Below are 19,595 nucleotides of genomic sequence, written 5' to 3'. Positions count from 1 at the left end.
ATTATGTATATAATATAAATTACACTTTACTGACCTTATAAACAGTTTCATAAAAAGGAATAAATTATAACAGAAATACAACGATGCAAAATTTAAAGTTTAAGTTTAGTTTAATATTCTCTAAAAATTTCTTTAAACATTATTTCTATATCTTCGACTATATTAAAATCATTTAAAGGAAATAACGAAAGTGAAACGTATTAAACACGAAATGCTTCCAATCAACTAACCAAAACGCTAATTGCCTCTTATCGTGTTCTCGATATAAAGTATATCGTATAAGAAAATTTTTCATAACGTCCTAAAATTGACATCTTTGATAAAATTGAAAGAAAATTAAATATGCCAAAAATTACATCAATTTACGTACTAAACAATTAGGTCCAATTACATTATTAAATTTCGTATCATTTAGTAGTATCTTCGTGTGATAAAAGTGAAATGCAGAACCTGATAAAAAAACGTTTCATTGGAAAGAAAGCATATGCGTAAATATTTTTTCTAGTCACTTTTAAGGACACTTAACGAATCAAAATTCTGCGACGTAACGTAGCAATATAGCATGCATACACATTTTGTTACAACACTCACAAGGATGAGCATCAGACGATTCTCTCAATTTAATTTCATTTAGGACCACTTAAACGGTCACAGTGCAACAACCGCCGAAATACCAGAAGGCGACCGAGCACACTATTTGCGAAATTTAAAAGACCTAAATGTAGGCTACAAATTACTTTTGCCAGCGATATTAGTCGAACCTTGAAACACTGCGTAGCTTAAAATCATTTCAGCGTCTTCACTAATCCCTAGATATTTATTGTCCACATAAATAATAATAAAGATTTGGCCGAATATAAAAAGCACCAATCTTGTACAGTACGTTGAATCGCATATCTTGCTTCTACTATTATGCAATTTTTTATTCTTTTTATTTCATATATACGGTTATTTGTGAAATTTAGTATCAATTTATTTGTTTATTATATTTTTTATATTATAGTTATTTATTTGGGACTTTTACACTACGCGCGATATGATTTCATAGAATATTAAATAATTTAAAATATATCTAAGAAATCATAACTAGCAAAGTACAATTTTCGAGCTAGACATTTAATACAATGTCAGCGTTACTCCTCAATTTGCTATCTCACTACAAGTAAGTATATGTATATTACAGTTATATGAAAGAGGAAATAATGAAAAAAAAACGTGTGTTCATTATAGCTTTAATTATACAATTGATAAAAATTCATGCTAAAAGGGTACATTACATCCAGTATGCAATTTTTGCATGTAATTAGCATTACATTTAAGAAATTCAAATTAATGAAGGTATGCAGATCCCATTATACTTCGAGTAATTATCTTTAACGTGAACCATTTTCGTTTAATAGATATCGATCTAAAATTCCATTATAAAAGAACAATAGTGAAGTATTTATTTATAAAATATTATCGAACTCGAGAACTACAATTGTTTGAAAATGACGGTTCTGAATATTAATAAATACTTTTTCAATGCTCTTATAAATGATTTTGTTAGCAACATTGTATAATCAACTGCGTAAATTATTTCTGATTAAGTAGAACATTTGTATAGAACAATTAAAATACATTTGTAACAACGTCCAAAACTATATAACGAATCTTGTATTATGAGGATAAATAATAAAAAATGTTAAAATCTTGTTTCCATTTTTAAATGGAATACTACACATAATTTAATTTTTAATTTCATCATAAATATCATAAATGATGGTATAGAATTTTATACATCTACCTAACACTCCTAATTACATATTAAGAAAAATCTTCACAGCTGGATTAAAAACTTGAAACGAATGAAACATAAGAATATTGCTTTGCGTCTTCCTTTCATACAATAAAATTTGCAACATTAGAATTAAAACATCTTCAAAACTAATGGTTTCCCTATATAAATAAATTCCTTTATTGTAGAGCAATACCGTAGATTAACTAATTGCATAGTTATATTTTTTAATTGCGTTAAAAATAAAATAACTAAAAAATATATGATACCATTTAAAAAAATAAATTTAACATTCATATGCCCATTCTGCATCCACCTACAAACCAAGTAATTATATTAAATTACATCCTCCTTGAAACAGAACAAGTCTCATTTGAAACATTTTTCGAATAACGAACATTCAGAAGATAATTTTAGATTAAATTTGAAGCATTTATAAAGTAAAATTGATCATCCTCTGTACTTTACTATTCGTTATATGTACATACTCCTACATATATCTACTTTTTAAATATTGCTACTTATATTAACATCTGAAATCTTTCCATCAACATAAATGTTCCTTTTCGATCTAATGCCTAATTCATAAAACGAGGAATCTAAAAATGAGGAATTTTTCAAGTAACGAAATAATTGTACATAAAAGATTTGATAGTTACAAATTTATTTTATTATTGCATATCGTCTTCGCAAAACCAATTTAATCGCGTCAGAATATTCTACTACAGGTAATTGCGACGATTATAAAGCATAAAGCCACTGCAGTTCAATTTATTCGTAATTTTGTAATTAAATTAAATCTCGTAAAAGATAAACAAATGCCGCGTACTTGACAATAACTTCCAAAACTGTTGCAACATCCTTTAAAATTGAACAACTTTTTTAAGATTGATCAAAACGACTTGCCTTCTTCTGAGAAATCAGGAGAATTAATTCACTAGATGGCGTAGAAAAAAATTGGAATTGCCAAGAAAAAAAGTAAAGGTCGTATTTTTCAACCTTTTTACCTGGGCTTGTAACAAAAACTTAAACAACACATTTTGAACATATATATCGGTTATATATATGCTGAACATTTTATTGAAATTGATTAACGTCGCCATGAGCTGTAAACGATTAAAAATAACGAGAATCACAGTTTTCACGATTTTCTGCCCAAAATCTACATCTTTCAACACCTGTCGCTTATTTCCGCATCAACCGATTTCAACAAAATTTTCAACGCCTATATATCTAATATAAATGTTCAAAACGTATTGTTTAAATTTTCGTTACAGTCCAAGATAAATAAATTGAGAAACGCGATCTTTACTTTTTTCATCCCGACCAATTTCAATTTATTTGAACTTCTTTTTATACGTCATCTAGCGAACTAATCCTTCTAACTTGGCGAAAAAGTCCATGTGATTTGGTCCAATATTAAGAAAGTTATTCAGTTTGAAAGGACGTTGCAACAATTTCGAAAGTCGCTGTATCTCTCGCAATCAGATTTAAAAACATTACTCACAGATTAAATTACATCATATGGACATACACCGTAACGATGAGAAATAGATTCAAATATTTGAAAGAAACACGAAAAGCATTGAAAACGGTGCAGCCAGCCCATTATTCATCCCTGCTGACGAATCATTCGCGCGCAAACTGAAAACGATAAATTGGTGTGTGTGTGTGTTCGGAAGGTATAACCCGTCAGAAGAGTCAAACAATAGAAGGCGGACGATGAATCATGAAAAATCGTAACGGAAAAACAGGAGAAGATTTTTTCTGGATACCTGGCTATTCTGTGTGGCGCTACCTAGATCGGTCAAGGTATTCCTAGTAGCGAATATAAAAGAACCGAAGCAGGAATGAAAAAGAGAAAGAGAAAAGGGAAGGACACCGGGACAGTGTCTCTCGTGACAGGGAACTTTACGATTCCACGCCGATTTTATGGAATGCTCTAGGACGGTATCGAAGAGAAAACGAAGACGTTCCGATTCTTCGGACGGACAGGAGGGCTCAGTATTTGCTTACCTAAGAATAACCCGACTAGGGATAAACAGACGAACAACACGACAAATTATATTTTCCCGCAAGAATATCGATTTATCGATCGACTTTCGTGCAGTTTTCGCAACAATTCCGATAACATGCTTGCTTTATTTCACCGTTACACGACCGAAACCACACGACGCATTATATCGTATACAGGACATTTCTCGCAATACGATCAAGCCATAACTAGACCGCAGATTCTTCTGCATTTTTGGTAAATTTAAAGATGCAAAATTCTACAGAATCTACATAATATGTAAAAATATACAAAATACGGAAAAAATAATATTCATTATAATATTAAACGAGGAAACCAACCTCTGCTTAAATTCCATTACTTTATTCACGTTCATGGATATATGAATTTGCATAAATATCTGCGGTCTAGCCATAATGTTCAGATGGCAGAGGATAGACGTGGATTTCGTTAAAAGTAAACGTTCCGAGTGCAAGGTAGTTTATATGTTTGTTTCGGGCGTTTCGAAGTTGTCAACGTTATCCTTATTCTCGTCATTATGCAAAAACTATGGTAAATTTAAAAAATAGCCAAACTAGCTCCTCTTCTCAATCTTTTTAACGGATTCTACCATTTACGAGAAGAGTGTTGAGGACTATCTATGTATACGTATTAGTGTAAACGATTTGTAAAAAAAATACTCGATCTTATTACAAAATTGAACGATACATTCCATAACAAACTATTATTTTTTATATTAAAATATAATAACTAAGTTACCTAAAACAAGGGATTTTTGAAGCAAATAATCTTTCAATTAACACGAATTATCCAATTCTCATCATACATATATATATATATCACATATACACATACATATATCTTGTTCATTGTTTACAAAGAACAGACCTTGCATACGAAAAAACATGAAAATAAAATAAACACTATCCGAGACAGGGTTGAATAATTCCTGCAATTAATTTCAATGTGTTTTAACGCAATTATCTTGTCAGTTTCATCGAATCAACTTTAATTATCAAACAGTTTTGTTCGGCTGAAAATTAAAATAAACCGCAATATCGTGAATATTATTGTGCTTCTAAACATTTTTTCTTCTAGGTACTAACAAACATGATACTGAATTTCAGTAGTCTAAAACTTCATTTGCCATAAATCCTGTTGTACGCACTGATAAATGCATATGAAAGAAAAACCAACAACAAGAAGATTAACACACCTGAAATTAAAACTTTTAATACCTGCGTTTGCTACTCATTTTTATTAATACTCAAATGTTCGTAATCGTTTGCCTAACGAGCAGTCCTTTTCATTACTAAATCGTATCGCCCGCAAAAGCATAAAAACCGCGAGCTCGAAAAAAACGTAATAAAAATTTTTATTCATCGATACGAACACATTCCACGTAAACATTCTGTTGAAATATTTCCCTTCGTAAAAAATCTAAAGAATTTTTAATATTTATAAAAACGTTACTAGCAGCTCGTAAAAGTATTCTTCAAAACATGTTTCACAACCTAGCCATACATGTTAGTCGCCACCTCTTAATCGACACTCTTTAATTATTTGAAAATTATCTTTTAATTTATTACGCATAATGTTAGACCTAATGTTGCGTCCAGTGAAGAAAATAGCATAGGTGTAACTAGTTTAAGCGGATCTTAATCAAACGATTTACCAAAAAGGAGAAACATGTCCAATTAATACCGATTCGATGCTAACCTGTTATAAGTACCAGTTTCACACGATATTGACTATGCAAGGTGTATCATAATCATAATTACTGGTATAACCAGGATAAGAGTAATTCGTTTTCGAACTTTGTTTTCGAGAATATATATATAGATTTTACATATGTGACCCTTGGATCATTTTATATATTTTGTCCTTGCCATAAGCTATGTTTTTATTTTACGTTTACTGTTTTATTTATTTATTGCATTAGATATACTTCATATTAAAAAAAGGTCCATTTCATACGAAGAAAAATTTCATTAGTACGATAAGCAGAATTGCAGGCATATTCAACAAGACGAAAGAAATATTTTTGACAATTTTTAAAATAAGAAAGTTTACGCACGAATGGTCTGTTTCAATGCATTCTCTATTTATGCAATAGAATAAACGCAAGCATATGAAATACCTACTAGCAAAATCATTATGTCAAGCAGTGTTGAACACATTTTATTTTCAATAAAAGTAATAAATAAAGAATAAATAAATTTATTTGAAATTACCAAATATTTGATTACTTCAAGTAATAACAGAAAATAACGAATAACAAATAATTTTCTCTTGATCACGTAACTTCTGCGCCAGATAAGTTTCCCCCAAAATTATAACGTGTAAATCTACGCATACGTCCAGATATGCAAATACACTTCTCTTCATACTTCTTAACTTTTTTCGCGCTACTTAATTCAATGAAATGTTTGAGTGACGTTTGAGTGCATTTCGTACCAATAGATATAATATACACGCTTTTTCTACACGAAAAGAACAATTTTTCTTATCCTTGATGTTTTATCATTATGTGAAATGATCAAATATTCGACAAGTAAATTAACTGAAAATAATTTACTTCTCAAATAAGATTTTGAAATTTAGTTACAATCAACTTTATTCCGATAAATATTTATTTGTTACTTTTTATTTATCACATTTACATCAAATAAGAAGTGGCCAATCCTGTCCAAGGTTTTACCACTGGCTACAGGACATGCTGGTATATGTACAGTATACATCAATCCTGTATCCTGTTAATGTCGTGAGGTCAAGAATCCTTGTACCTGTGCGACGAGTTCCATCTTGAATCGTTCGAAATGGCGGAGACGCCACGAATAGAGATAGAAAAGAAGGAAAAAAGGGAATAAAAGAGACCGACAGTGAGAATGTCTCCCGAATGGTTTACGATGCGTTGTCGTTGTCGTTGTCGGGGTGTGGTGCGGCTCATCGCGAGGCTATGAAACGGCTTCGTTCTCACGGCAAATGCCATACGCTTTTTCCCAGTTTTTCTTTTTACGATACATCTACTTACTTACGTGTCAAACGCAAAATAACACTCCAACTATGTATGTATATGTTTTTAAGTATTCGGTTTTCAAATTCCCTAATTGGCAGACTGAAAATCACAACATGTAATGTAAATCAATGTGCTACTATGTTTCATAAAACGATGTTTTGTATTTGTTATCGTGCGAGTCGAAAGTTTAATATATTTTTTGACTTTATGAAAATATGTGAAACGTAATTAACTGTGAGAAAAACTGATATTTTTGAGAATTGAAATGCCTGTCATTTGCAGTATTTACCTCTAACGAAACTCTTATTTATCGAGTATAATATATTTAATTTTTTTCATCAATCAATATTGTAATATAAACATAATTAACAATAATTAATAACCTTGCGACCCGCATGAAAGGATGCAATTGGCCATAAATTAGTCGAAGACACGCAACAGGATTTAATATATAATAATATATAATAATGGTAACACATAGTTTATCATGTAACTGATATGTGTACATTAAGATAATTCGTATTAATTATGATATAAATTGTAAGTTCAGATCGATAGGTACATTTGATATAATTCAAAATAATTAACAGATCAACCTACACAGTTAATGAACATGACGCTATTTTTCATCAGCATTTAATGTTTTGCAAGCTTTAATTTGTTGAAAAAGATAAGTATGCGGTAGTCACGTTACTTCAATATGCTGCGTGCGTAGATATGTGGTAATAATATTAATATCAATATGATATATTTAATTCTTGACTTAAACAATTCTGATTTTTAAATTGTATAAAAATAATTTCGCTGATTGCGATTCAAAAATAAAGAAAAATCGGGAAATAGAATAAAACTTATCGATCAAAAATCGCGAAAAATGCGTTAGTTGCACGCTTCGAATGGTTTTAATCAAGAAATGTTCGTTGAAGCTGAATCCTGATTATGCCATTAATCCGATTAGAATAAAATTTTCACAGATTTTTCATACTACATAAGATAACGTGAATTATAATAAATATGACATAAAAGAGACTTGATAACTCAGGATTAAAAATAAATTAAAAAATGTCAAGATATTTAACCCTTTCGACCAATTGTTTTCTACTTGGATTTCTTTGTGAAAATCGACTGTTAGAAAGAAATTGAATTATTCGTAGCTACGAATGGGTACAGATCAGAACCTTAAGAGTCATCAATGCACCAATGCTCGACGGACAGTAACGTAACTCGATCCGGGATCGGATGTCAGTGTAAGACAATGCTGATGAGATTCTTTTACTTTTACTTTTTACGTTCTTTCTTTATGAAACTTATATCAACGCGCTTGTGATATGCCCGATTAAAATAAGACTAAACAGAAATGACAATGTCGACAGTATTCAGGAATAAGAATGAAAATATCTAATGTGATATGTGTGCTCAGTATAGACACTTCTATGTTCAATAATATAAATAAAAAGATAACAATTTAAAAACATTTTTAACGAAAACAGTTACATTATGCTATAGATTGAAAGACTGCGATAATAAATTTCAGAGAATTGTTCAATTACGTGTGTAAAAAAAGAATAAGATTTCAATCATTGCGACTCTGCAACCACATATTCTACCAAAATAAAAATTATGCAGCACGTTACTACGTTGCACGCACATATGTGGCACATATTGTTCCACAGAGGATTGCAAAAATTCACTGGAACGTACATATGCGTCCCAACAGGGTGGAAAGAGTTAATGCAGGACAATTTTAATCTGTGAACAAGGGAAAATGAGTTGACTCGTCAGTTATTATCTGATCAATATCTTGGATAGAATAAATTATTTATTTAGGAATCTCTTATTTACCGATGCATCGCTTCATTTCTATCAAAAACATATCTTATCCTAGTTATTGGATATATAAAACCGATTCAAGTAAAATTGAATCACATTAATTTATTTAGGCATATTTGATCATTGCAGAAATTTCGAGCTACGAATTAACGCAATTAAATTATGAAAAATTATTGACATATATAGAAAAGTTCAAAATATTTCACATTTATGTACAATTAATTATAATGAAATGTAATCGTTTGATTATCTAAAAAAAAATGATAAATTTTAAAGGCAGAAACTCTTCCGATTAACTCAAATTATCAAAGTTTCATCTCATGTTATTTGCGTACATCGTATTGCGTACATCCTTAATAAAATCGTTAAAGTCAAATAAGTATCCGAGGTTTGAACCGTTAAATAAATAATTCCTATGCCTAATCGTTTCTATTTTCATCATAAAGCTGGCTGTGGTTAAGTGTATAATTTTCTGAATACTAACTACTTTTATATTCACTGCAAAGCATGTCATTATAACCCTTTCCAATTAATTTTCTTTTTTACTGCTTGTTCTTGTTTAGAGAATGGGAAAATATAAAAAAGAAATTCAAGTATAGTCCTATTTAAACTTTTTAAAATTTATATAATAGTTTTTTAATAACGGTTTAATAATTCTGTTATGTTTCATATGTAACTATTATAACTGATGATTTTATACTGACTGTTAAATTTAAACGTGGACCATGTGTTTTAAAAGTAACCTGAAAATGTATAGAGGTTATAAGGTATTTACTGTAGATATATATATTTGAAAAATTAGTTACACCATAAATAACTATCTTCAATATAATGTATAATAAGTGTTAAAAATAATATCAGTGAATACCAAGACTTATTAATATAATGGATAATTAAAAACTTGTATAATCTCTACGAAATATATATATATGTATGTATATATATACTTGCATTAAATATTTTGTAATTTATATTGTGCATTTTCAAACTGGTTTCAATTTAGATTAGTTCAAGATTTCAGATTTATTTCATTCTGGTTTAGGTTAGTTTTAAACACAGATCAGTTTTAATTTCATTAGTTTATCAATATAAGCATGATAGTCTTGTCTTATTACAATGTTTATAGAATTTCAAAATGTCTCGTATAACAAGGTTTACACATCAGAGCATTTAAATATTTTCATGAGTTATAGCAGTCCGATAAGTACATAAAGGATGTCAGGTGCAAGAAAACTACACCGTTTCCAAATATCTTAATCTCCACGTGCAAAATATGCACCGTTGTAATTAAATTAACCACCGAAAAAGCGGCGAAGTGATTTCGTAAGCGATTTGTCGATTTAAATTAAGAACATTAGCGTCATAGCACTCGAATCGGCTACTCTACGCGTGGACGGTTATCTCTCTCCATTTTCTCCGGTAGGTGTGATGTACGGCACTTGATGCAGGGAAGTGCATAAAACCGGAAGCTACATCAGCGACCCTTCGGCCTCGATTCGACGAGTGGCTACAGTCGTGTAAAGTGGGTTAGGATACGATAGTCCAGAGAGAGTAATTCGTTCATTCGGCTCTCCGATCAAACAACGTAACACAACGTATCGGAAATCGGCACGCGATCCTTTCCCTAGGTAATATCGTACACGACTTCGCGATCTACTCGTAACACCGGTACACAATTTTCTCCAAATATAGTCCGTACCTCAGCCAGCACCAATTTACCTCGTGTTAACAATTAACAGTCCACTTCCGGTCTGCTCAAGATTATTCGGGAGAATCTAGATGAATAAACGAGATCCTTAACCACTCACCGCATACTGCGGTATCGGTTTGGTTTACCTTGAATATGGTACGTGCGATTGCGGGCTTTGCGTCGATTATGGCCGGAAGTTACTAGCACCTAAATTTTCCAAGTTTGTCGGAATTGAATATGCTTTTAATTAAGATACAGTAACTCACGAAGGGATTCGGACACGTATAGAAATCTTTCATGAATATCTTATGTGTGTCGTACAAAACATTTTGAAAAACTGGCGTAATAACCTAAACGTTATGGTTATATTCATCAGGTTTAAAATATATTTGAATATATATGTATATAGGTGTTACAAGATATTTAATATAAGTACATATGTAAGTACTTTATAGAAATCACAAAGTATTCAAACTTATCTATTATTATCTTATATACCATTATCCATTATATCAATAAATTTCGATATTCAGTGGTCATCTTTAACACTTATTATGCACTTAAGATGGTTATTCATACTGTATACTAACTATATCTATACATTTTCAGATTGGTTCCAAATACCAATATAACAAAAATGATGAATACTGATGAATCAAAAAAGAATTCTTTTTTCCCTCTCTCTCAGCTACTTTTCACACAACGAAGAGGTTAGATAAAATAAAAAGAGTATACCTTGAAATTATCACGTTATCCATTTTATTCTCTGGACTTCACAAAATAGTATGATAAATAAAAAATTTAACACAGCAGAGAAAATATATATTTTACGTTAACATCTTAAAAAGAATAATTCAAAAATTATCAAAAGCTCGACACTTCTAAAAAAAATATACAATAGTTATGAAATAATCTGACAGAAAAAATGTCATTTAATGAAACTTTTAACCGCTATATTTTGAAAAATTTTATGCGTTTATTAAATCGGTCATCAATAACCGAATATTTCATTAAATTTAAAAATAAACTGGCATTTATAGTAAATTTTATAATATTAAAAAATATAATATGGAACTTCTTTGTATTTAAACAAAGAAAACAGAAGTTCCTTAAATAACCTAAATATCAATGTGACTTTTAAGAAAGCTGTAAATAGTCGCGCCAAAATCTTCTTTATGAACGAACGTTATTTATCAAGCATATGTCGGTAAAAAACTTAGGATAAAAAATATTTATGATGTAAGATTTATTGCTCTCACGACAATTGAAACAGGTTTTTACAAGAAGTACTCGAGTGGTATTTGATGTAACAACGTTAAGTGCCGTTTAATATAATGACTTCTCAAGAACTACTAAATAAAACTTCGTAATTAGAGTCAACCGACTATAATTAAGTCTTTCAGTTCATTTCCTTCAACGAATGGCGAAACACCTGCCACTCCATGTTTCGCCCATTTCCGAAATTCCTAGTCAATAGGAACTAATGTGATTCATCGGTGCAACAAGGTTAGTTAATTTAAAACGAATATAGTCCATGCTTCGTACGACTCGACTCAGCTCGATTCGATTCGATTCGATTCGATTCAATATTTCAGCCTCGATAAGATTTTGGCGCGATAAAATTACCAAGTCGTAAAGAGAGATTTTAACGTATGGAAACTATCATGAAAGACTAGTCATTATAGGAACTGATTAAACAACATTGAAACCGATCACTTACTTTTCGCACTATTCTCCGTTGCAGGTTCCTTCGTAATCACGAGTGTGATATTCTTGCTCTCGAAGAAGGGCTTTACACGCTCACAATCGGTAGACGTGAAGTCGGTATCGTTTTTTGACATTTCACCGAAATACCGTGATCGAGATGATACGAGATCGGTGCAACCGCATAATAATATCACGATCGACACAGGTGCCAGAATCGCACGACGATGCCTCTGAATTATTTTCATTTTGGCAAAATAGCCAAATCGGCAGAACAAATCGGTGAAAAATAGGGAAGAAAGCGAAAGAAAGAGAAACTGAGCGGAAACACAGTGGCGTACAGGGGCTGGTGGTAAGTTCCGTAAATCGTGCTTAAGAGCGTGAAAAGAAGAGAGGAAAGGAGACGAAGCACGAGCAACGAGACAATTCAATTTCTCCTTCTCCTCGTTCGTGGTCGTCGTCGTCGTCGTCGTCGCGTATTTGGTACGATGTGATCGTTCGAAGAGTCATCAACCGCGGAACGAGACGCGGTGGCTTCCCCTTTCCTCTTGGTTCTTCGAATCGGCCGCGCGTTATCAAACGGCACGGCAACAATCACGGGTGTTACTGCGAGATCTCGAGACGCGCGAGACGTGCATTTGGTGTGATCGCGCGATGGACGGACAGACGAGACGATGGCTATAGTAATCACGACATCCACTGTCGAGATCGCGCAACAACGTGTTACGGCCCGCACATATACACACGCGACCACTCCGGGTACACCACAATAATAAGCACACACATGTACGCACGTTTAACCGCACGCAAGCATGCATGCATGCACTACGCGACACGCTTTCCACGAGTAGCTCGATGCGACTGAACTGAAGTGCCGAGTGTGCCGAGAACCGAGAGCGGCACCGCGTATTCACAATTCGACCGACCGGCACTCTCCCACTACCCACCACACTACATTCCCTCCGATTCGTTCGCTGCTCGCTACCCTCTATGCTCTCTCCCACCTAACTTTCAATCCACACCGAACTACTTCTCCACCTACTTGCTTACTTACCTACCCAAATGGCACTCCTGATACCTTCCGAAGACGTTACGGGCCGCCACCGACTATTGTCTTTGCTCGCCTTATTTTTACCAAATACATACACATCGTGCAAAATAGACTATTATATTGATACATATGTTTTAGGTAATGTATAATTAAAAGAATTCATGAATATATAAATAAAATTTATGCCACTAACATACAAAGTTTCCTTATAATGATAAGTGAAAATATATAAGAATACTTTTCAAAATATAAAAGTATAAAAATAATGTTTAGCGGCATATTAAATCCACACGAAACGAAAATTTAAATAAACGTAATTTGTGTTCTTGTCTGATTTACTTGCCACACATTCAATGCCTCGTATTCTTCGATACAATCGTTAATTTGATCGGGTTTAAATCCTTTAGTAGTACATCGTTCCAATATATCTGATACTTTAACAGTTTTCGTATTGCTTGCTAGTTCTTTAATAAGGTAGAAAATTCGGCTCATTGGGTTTTCTTGGACATTTGTTGATAACGTTTCAGAATAGTTAATAGAATATTTAGACATCTCTATTAATCTATTCGCCTCAATAACATCCGCCTTTTCAACGACATCTGATAATCTTAGACGCGCCAGTGCAGTCGATAGACGTAATAGCGCTAATAAATTACGTGCAGATGTAAAAGTTTTGTCCTGGCTATTACGAGCTGCTTTCCTCATTTCCACGTAGGACTCTGGAAATGGCAATTGTTCAAAAATATAATTATGCATACAGTGATAAATATCACATTAGAGAAATTTAATAGAATTCTCACCAACTATATAATCAGTCAACTCTTCTGGAACAACAGGCTGTTTCGTTTTACATACGGTAATATATCTTCTAATTAAATTCATATCCAAAGCTTGCGATTCCATAGGTGGTTGTATGCAATGCTGATGAACGTAAGTTATGTGTTGGGCCATTCTGAAAAAATATATTGATTAAATTATTGTATATTCCCACACTTTCCTACTAGTTGGATAGTAAATCTGTGGAAATTCTGTATATGTAAATAAAAAAATACATTTGTACAAATACTAACTTCAAGTCATTACCGCGATCTGCTCGATCCTGAATTAACCATAATAAATCAAATCGTGATAATAAAGCAGCAGGTAATTGAATATTCTGCTCAATTGTTCTTTTTGGGTTATATCTACCATAAGCAGGATTTGCCGCAGCTAATATCGAAACTCTTGCGTTCAAACGAGTTGTAATTCCTGCTTTGGCAATCGATATAGTTTGTTGTTCCATCACTTCATGAATAGCAGTTCGATCAGCATCTGCCATCTTATCAAATTCGTCGATGCAACAAACACCTTCGTCAGCTAGTACCAAAGCTCCTCCTTCGAGCATCATTTGGCCAGTTAAATTATCTTTCATAACTGAAGCAGTTAGACCTACTCCAGAAGATCCTCTACCAGTCGTATATTGAGATCGAGGAGCTAATCTCGTTATAAACGAAAGTAACTGAGACTTGGCAACTCCAGGATCACCCATTAAACAAATATTAATATTACCTACAAATGATAGATATAATAAAGCTAAAAGAAAAATATATATATATAAACAATAATCTTAAATGTTAAACAACCTCTAATTTTAATATCTTCTCTTTGTTTATCTGTACCACCAACTAGCAGTAATAACAACGCTTTTTTAACATCTTCAAGTCCATAAATTTCTGGAGCGATAGAACGAGCTAATTTACCATAAAAATCTTCCTCCACTATTAAGGATAACTCATCGTTTGTTAATACTGCGTTACTATCATCAGCAGTTTGTGAATTAGTGAGACAGACAATTCTCTAAAACATAAAAAACATATATATTTAATTATGTTAGATATATTACGATATTATAAAATTATTAAAACAATCGATTACATACATGTGCATCTAAATAAGTTTCATTTAGAAGAGCTGCACCCACTCGAACACTAAAACCAGATTTTATAATAGGTAAAAATATACCCGTGATAAGTACATGATCCCCAGGTAAACATTTTCTTGTTGTTTCACCTCTGCAGTATATTGTCAATGTTCTTGGAATATGACCCACTGGAACTTGATCGCTCTTAGAATTATTAAAATATGTACAATTATAAAAATTATTACCAAATATTTATGAATATAAAAAACTTATACACATATACAAAACTTACATGTTCTTGTATTTTTATTTCTTGAAATTTCACAAATTTTGACCCTCTTGTTTGCATATCTAAGACACCACCAGCTTTATTTATACGACAATCATCACTGGGACATTGTCGTAATGGCATATATTTGAGAGATTGAACCTAAAAGTTTCAATTTTATTAAATTTTTGTTCCATTCTGTAACATGAAAGAATCATTTATTTCTTACTGGTTGGAATGTCTCAGCACCACATTGATCGCATGTGTATGTAGCAACAACAAGAAGGGGCATTACATCACTGCATCTTGTTACTATACCTCTCACTGTAACTAGTTTTCCTATTTTGTCAGCTTTTATATCTCTCACAGAATATGCTTTTGCTGTTTCAAAATCCTTGAAATACACTTCGCTGAAATGTTCATAAAATATGTTTGTATTATATAATATTATGTATTTATATATAGAGACAAAAATGAATATTAAAATCATATACAAGCGTCTCATAAGTTCTGGGGCATATTTATTTCTCGGATCTCGTTGCTCTCCATCATGTCTGTTACGACTTTCCATTAATAATCTATGTTCAATATATACATCCAAAGCATCTTTTGGTGGTACAGGTCTTTCTTTTAACTCAGGTAACATCTCTTGAATAAGCTACGTAAATGTAAATACATCTTTTCAATCAATGTAATAAATAACTTCTTAACGCCATATTAAAAACTAAATATATTAACATGTTCACAATGTCCATATGTGATTTATGATATTCCTTAATCAAATATAATAACAGATGATATGATAAACCTGAGACAGGTCCACTCTTTATAAAATAATTTATAAATGAATGACTGAATTATAAGCATTATACACATGTAAGAAATAATTCAATTAAACATTATAATTTAGCAGAATAAAATGAAACATAATTGATTCAATAACAATATAAGGAACATATCTCTCTGCAAATCACATCTTTCTGCAAATTCACCAATATATTCTTCTTTATCTTAAAGTCCTAAATTCCCAATCATGTTTGTTGATGAATGAACAAGATATGTATCATATATTTGGGTATGAGAGAGAAATATGTTTCTGTCATATTAAGATCCCTATATATTATATCCATATTATAAATATAAACATACCTCCAAAAGTAAATTGACATATCTTCTAGTATTGTTTGCAATAGATATCGCTAATTCATCATCGAAGTCATGTATATCATCTAATTCTATTAGTAAATCTACTTGTTCACGGTGAGCAATATTACTGAGTTGTGTCTTATATTTAAGTGCTTTCTTGCCAGTTTCATTATCTATTGCTACAAAGCTCGTCAAAAAAATCTTTAATTGTTCTAAAATAACAGAGAAATTAACAAACTTGTTAGATGTGTCTAAATTACGATATATTCTTTTGTAGTGGTTAGTTTATAACATAAATACTCACCCCTAACTTTTGCATAATCCATTGATATTTTTGGTGGCATTGTTCTAAATTTATTTTTACAATTATTTTAAAATTTAATGTAAATATTATCTTTACTTGAACAACTTAGGTTTTTTTAATACAGCATAAAAACACACGCTATTCTTGAAGCAATCTTCCCGCCTAAACCGAACCGAATGTTTACTTGACTGTAATATCCACAATTTTCGATATTCGACTGTAACACCGGTAATTTTTTTGAATTCTAAAACATACAAATCTACAACTTGATAATTAAATACGGAATATAACTGCAAATCATCCTTTTACTTAAAAAGTTTTTAACATTTAATCTCTTAAAATTTTATCTTCATAATATATCTTTATGATTATAATTATCTGAAAGTTTAACAAAGCTTTATATTTCTGCTTATATTGTTGTTCATAAAGTTTTCTTTCAAAATTTTGCGTAAAGCTTAAGATACTAAATATTTAAATTGCATTAATATATTATCTGATTATATAAAGAATTTAATTAATAACATTTAAAATATTTAAAACGTTCTATTAGGTATAATTTAGATTTCACAGCTTGGATCAAATTTATAATATGGATATTACAGATAAGTTCAACATGAAAAATTCAAATCTCCCTTTGGTAAATCTCTCCACCACGAGCACTACATAAAACAATCTGTTAAAATAGATAAATAATAAAATAGATATATAAATCATATAAAAATAAGATATAAACCAGAGATACAAATATAATATGTACATTAATATCACAAGTAAAGTTAAATCTCTTTATCTTTAGTAACGATGTAATTTTATTAAAAATAAAGATTTATTTATTATTTGCATATAATAAAATAATGTTTTAGATTATGATCACGAGATACTTGGGGCCGCACTGATCATTGGTCACTGATTCAATAACGTATATCAGAAAGAGGAAATAAACCAATTAACCAGTCTTACTGATTCGCTCTTACTCGATCAAAATAAGATTGCGTTTGCGCGATCATAACCAATTACCAATGTGGCCCCAAAATATCACATTTCCCGCTCCTCGGAAATGACTTCAGTTATTGCTTGGTTCCTATTCCTTATATTTCTATGTTCATGATTTGTGTTGCATGTTTTTCTTGATTGTATGAAGTATTGTAAAATAATAAGATGGGCAAAGCAAAAAAGATAAAGGTTTCTAAACAACCTAAAACAGCTTTAGGTGATCAAATAGAAGAAGAAAAAGCTGTAAAATCGAACAACAGGCGAAAGGTCAGAATTCGCCATGAAGATGATGATAAGGTTAGATTTATATATCTTTGTTTTTTTAATACAAAAATGATTTTGATTAATATTTTATTATTGAGTGTGTTATTCTTAAAACACAGTAGCAATTCTGATTGATAAATTTTAGTCTTTTAGTATAATTTGTCATGGAATAAAATATAATATTTTTAAAATTAATTTACCTTTACATCACTCATACTATAATAAATCATTCTAAATATTTAGTATAAACTAATTTTTAATATATAACTTTGATTGCAACTGTATAGTTTGTGGATCCTGCTCTTACAAAACGAATTCTATCTCAAGCCAGACGACAACAAATGGAAATTGAAGAAGAAAGTGGAATTGGACAAAGTACAAGATCTATAAAGAAACCATTAACAAAACTTGACACTAATGCTGAATTTAGTGATTCAGAGGAAGTATCAAGTGAAGATGAACAGGATACTGCACAATATTATCAAGATATTAAAATAAATGAAGAAGATGAAAGAGCTATACAAATGTTCATGTCTAAGGATCCTGCCCCTATGAAGACTTTGGCTGATATAATATTAGAAAAGTTAACAGAAAAGAAAACAGAAATTGAAACTCAATTTTCAGATGCAGGCTCAATTCAAATGCAAGAATTAGATCCAAGGGTGAAAGCAATGTATGAAGGTGTTAGAGATGTATTAACAAAATATCGCAGTGGAAAATTACCTAAAGCATTCAAAATTGTTCCTAATTTAAAAAATTGGGAACAAATATTATATATTACTGATCCAACAAAATGGTCAGCTGCAGCAATGTATCAAGCTACTCGAATATTTGCCTCTAATCTTAAAGAAAAAATGGCGCAAAGATTTTATAACTTAATATTATTACCACGAATTAGAGATGACTTAGCAGAATATAAAAGATTAAATTTTCATTTATATGAAGCATTACGGAAAGCTCTGTATAAACCTGCTGGTTTCATGAAAGGAATTTTACTTCCACTTTTAGAATCTGGAACCTGTACATTAAGAGAAGCTGTTATTATTGGATCTGTGCTTGCTAAAAATTCAATACCAATTTTACATTCTTCAGCAGCAATATTAAAAATTGCAGAAATGGATTACACTGGAGCTAATAGCATTTTTCTTAGAATATTTTTAGATAAAAAATATGCTCTTCCATATAGAGTTATTGATGCAGTGGTATTTCATTTTCTTAGGTAAAAATTTAAAATTAAGATATAATTTTAGTAATGTTCCAATTTCAGTAATAACATTTATTTTTAGATTTGAAAGAGATCCTAGAGAGCTTCCAGTTTTATGGCATCAGGCATTATTAACTTTTGTACAACGTTATAAGGGTGATATTAGTTCTGAACAAAAAGAAGCTTTATTAGGATTATTAAGGAAACAATCTCATCATACAATTACAGCTGAAATAAGAAGAGAATTGCAACATGCTAAATGCAGAGACATAGAAATCACAGAACCTAAATTAGAACCTATGATTTGCTAGATATTTGTATTTTATTAATTTTGTAAATTAAAGCATTAATAGTTATAAAATGAAATTCATCTTTTTTATCATATGTTTCAACTTAACTTCTAACTACTGTTATTATACTTGACACTTGAT

General features: G+C 31.1%; 3 protein-coding genes across 4 annotated transcripts in view; 1 reads left to right on the top strand and 2 right to left on the bottom strand.

Moving 5' to 3' along the window:
* LOC122565889 (division abnormally delayed protein) overlaps positions 1 to 12,961 on the bottom strand; it is a 248,669-nt gene extending 235,708 nt beyond the window's left edge. Inside the window, exon 1 of the mRNA XM_043722372.1 lies at positions 12,051 to 12,961. Coding sequence (XP_043578307.1) covers positions 12,051 to 12,282 — 232 coding nt within the window. The 5' untranslated portion in view covers positions 12,283 to 12,961. The remainder of the gene's footprint in view (positions 1 to 12,050) is intronic.
* Positions 12,962 to 13,249: 288 nt separating this feature from the next.
* Positions 13,250 to 17,598, bottom strand: LOC122565887 (DNA replication licensing factor Mcm7). 2 transcript variants are annotated; one of them, XM_043722368.1, is made up of 12 exons: positions 17,461 to 17,596; positions 17,304 to 17,376; positions 16,704 to 16,865; positions 16,403 to 16,611; positions 15,748 to 15,911; positions 15,483 to 15,663; positions 15,278 to 15,415; positions 15,004 to 15,189; positions 14,708 to 14,921; positions 14,156 to 14,633; positions 13,886 to 14,037; positions 13,250 to 13,804 (listed from the first exon to the last, which is right to left on the bottom strand). In XM_043722368.1, exons 3-12 carry the CDS (start codon positions 16,741 to 16,743, stop codon positions 13,389 to 13,391), a joined length of 2,178 nt encoding a protein of 725 aa, XP_043578303.1. In that variant the 5' UTR covers positions 16,744 to 16,865; positions 17,304 to 17,376; positions 17,461 to 17,596; the 3' UTR covers positions 13,250 to 13,388. The 2 variants fall into 2 exon arrangements, with proteins under 2 accessions (XP_043578303.1, XP_043578304.1); XM_043722369.1 differs by lacking the exon at positions 17,304 to 17,376 and having other exon boundaries at positions 17,461 to 17,598.
* Positions 17,599 to 17,707: 109 nt separating this feature from the next.
* On the top strand, positions 17,708 to 19,543 carry LOC122565890 (bystin). The gene is made up of 3 exons (XM_043722373.1): positions 17,708 to 17,993; positions 18,248 to 19,179; positions 19,247 to 19,543. The coding sequence occupies exons 1-3, from the start codon at positions 17,862 to 17,864 to the stop codon at positions 19,473 to 19,475; spliced, it is 1,293 nt and encodes a 430-aa protein (XP_043578308.1). The 5' UTR covers positions 17,708 to 17,861; the 3' UTR covers positions 19,476 to 19,543.
* The last annotated feature ends 52 nt before the right edge of the window (positions 19,544 to 19,595 follow it).

This window comes from Bombus pyrosoma, linkage group LG3 (assembly GCF_014825855.1).
Source record: "Bombus pyrosoma isolate SC7728 linkage group LG3, ASM1482585v1, whole genome shotgun sequence".
Taxonomy (NCBI): Eukaryota; Metazoa; Arthropoda; class Insecta; order Hymenoptera; family Apidae; genus Bombus; species Bombus pyrosoma.
Note: the sequence above shows the minus strand (reverse complement) of the source record. Positions and strands in the feature narration are given on the sequence as shown.

Coding starts and splice junctions, on each gene's coding strand:
- LOC122565887 (XM_043722369.1), bottom strand. CDS start 16,743: ATGCCACCAAAAATATCAATGGATTATGCAAAAGTTAGGG. Junction 15,664..15,747: donor CCAGAACTTATGAGACGCTT/GTATATGATTTT, acceptor TGAACATTTCAG/CGAAGTGTATTTCAAGGATT. Junction 14,922..15,003: donor AAACTTATTTAGATGCACAT/GTATGTAATCGA, acceptor TTTATGTTTTAG/AGAATTGTCTGTCTCACTAA.
- LOC122565890 (XM_043722373.1), top strand. CDS start 17,862: ATGGGCAAAGCAAAAAAGATAAAGGTTTCTAAACAACCTAAAACAGCT. Junction 17,994..18,247: donor GCCATGAAGATGATGATAAG/GTTAGATTTATA, acceptor GCAACTGTATAG/TTTGTGGATCCTGCTCTTAC. Junction 19,180..19,246: donor GTGGTATTTCATTTTCTTAG/GTAAAAATTTAA, acceptor ATTTATTTTTAG/ATTTGAAAGAGATCCTAGAG.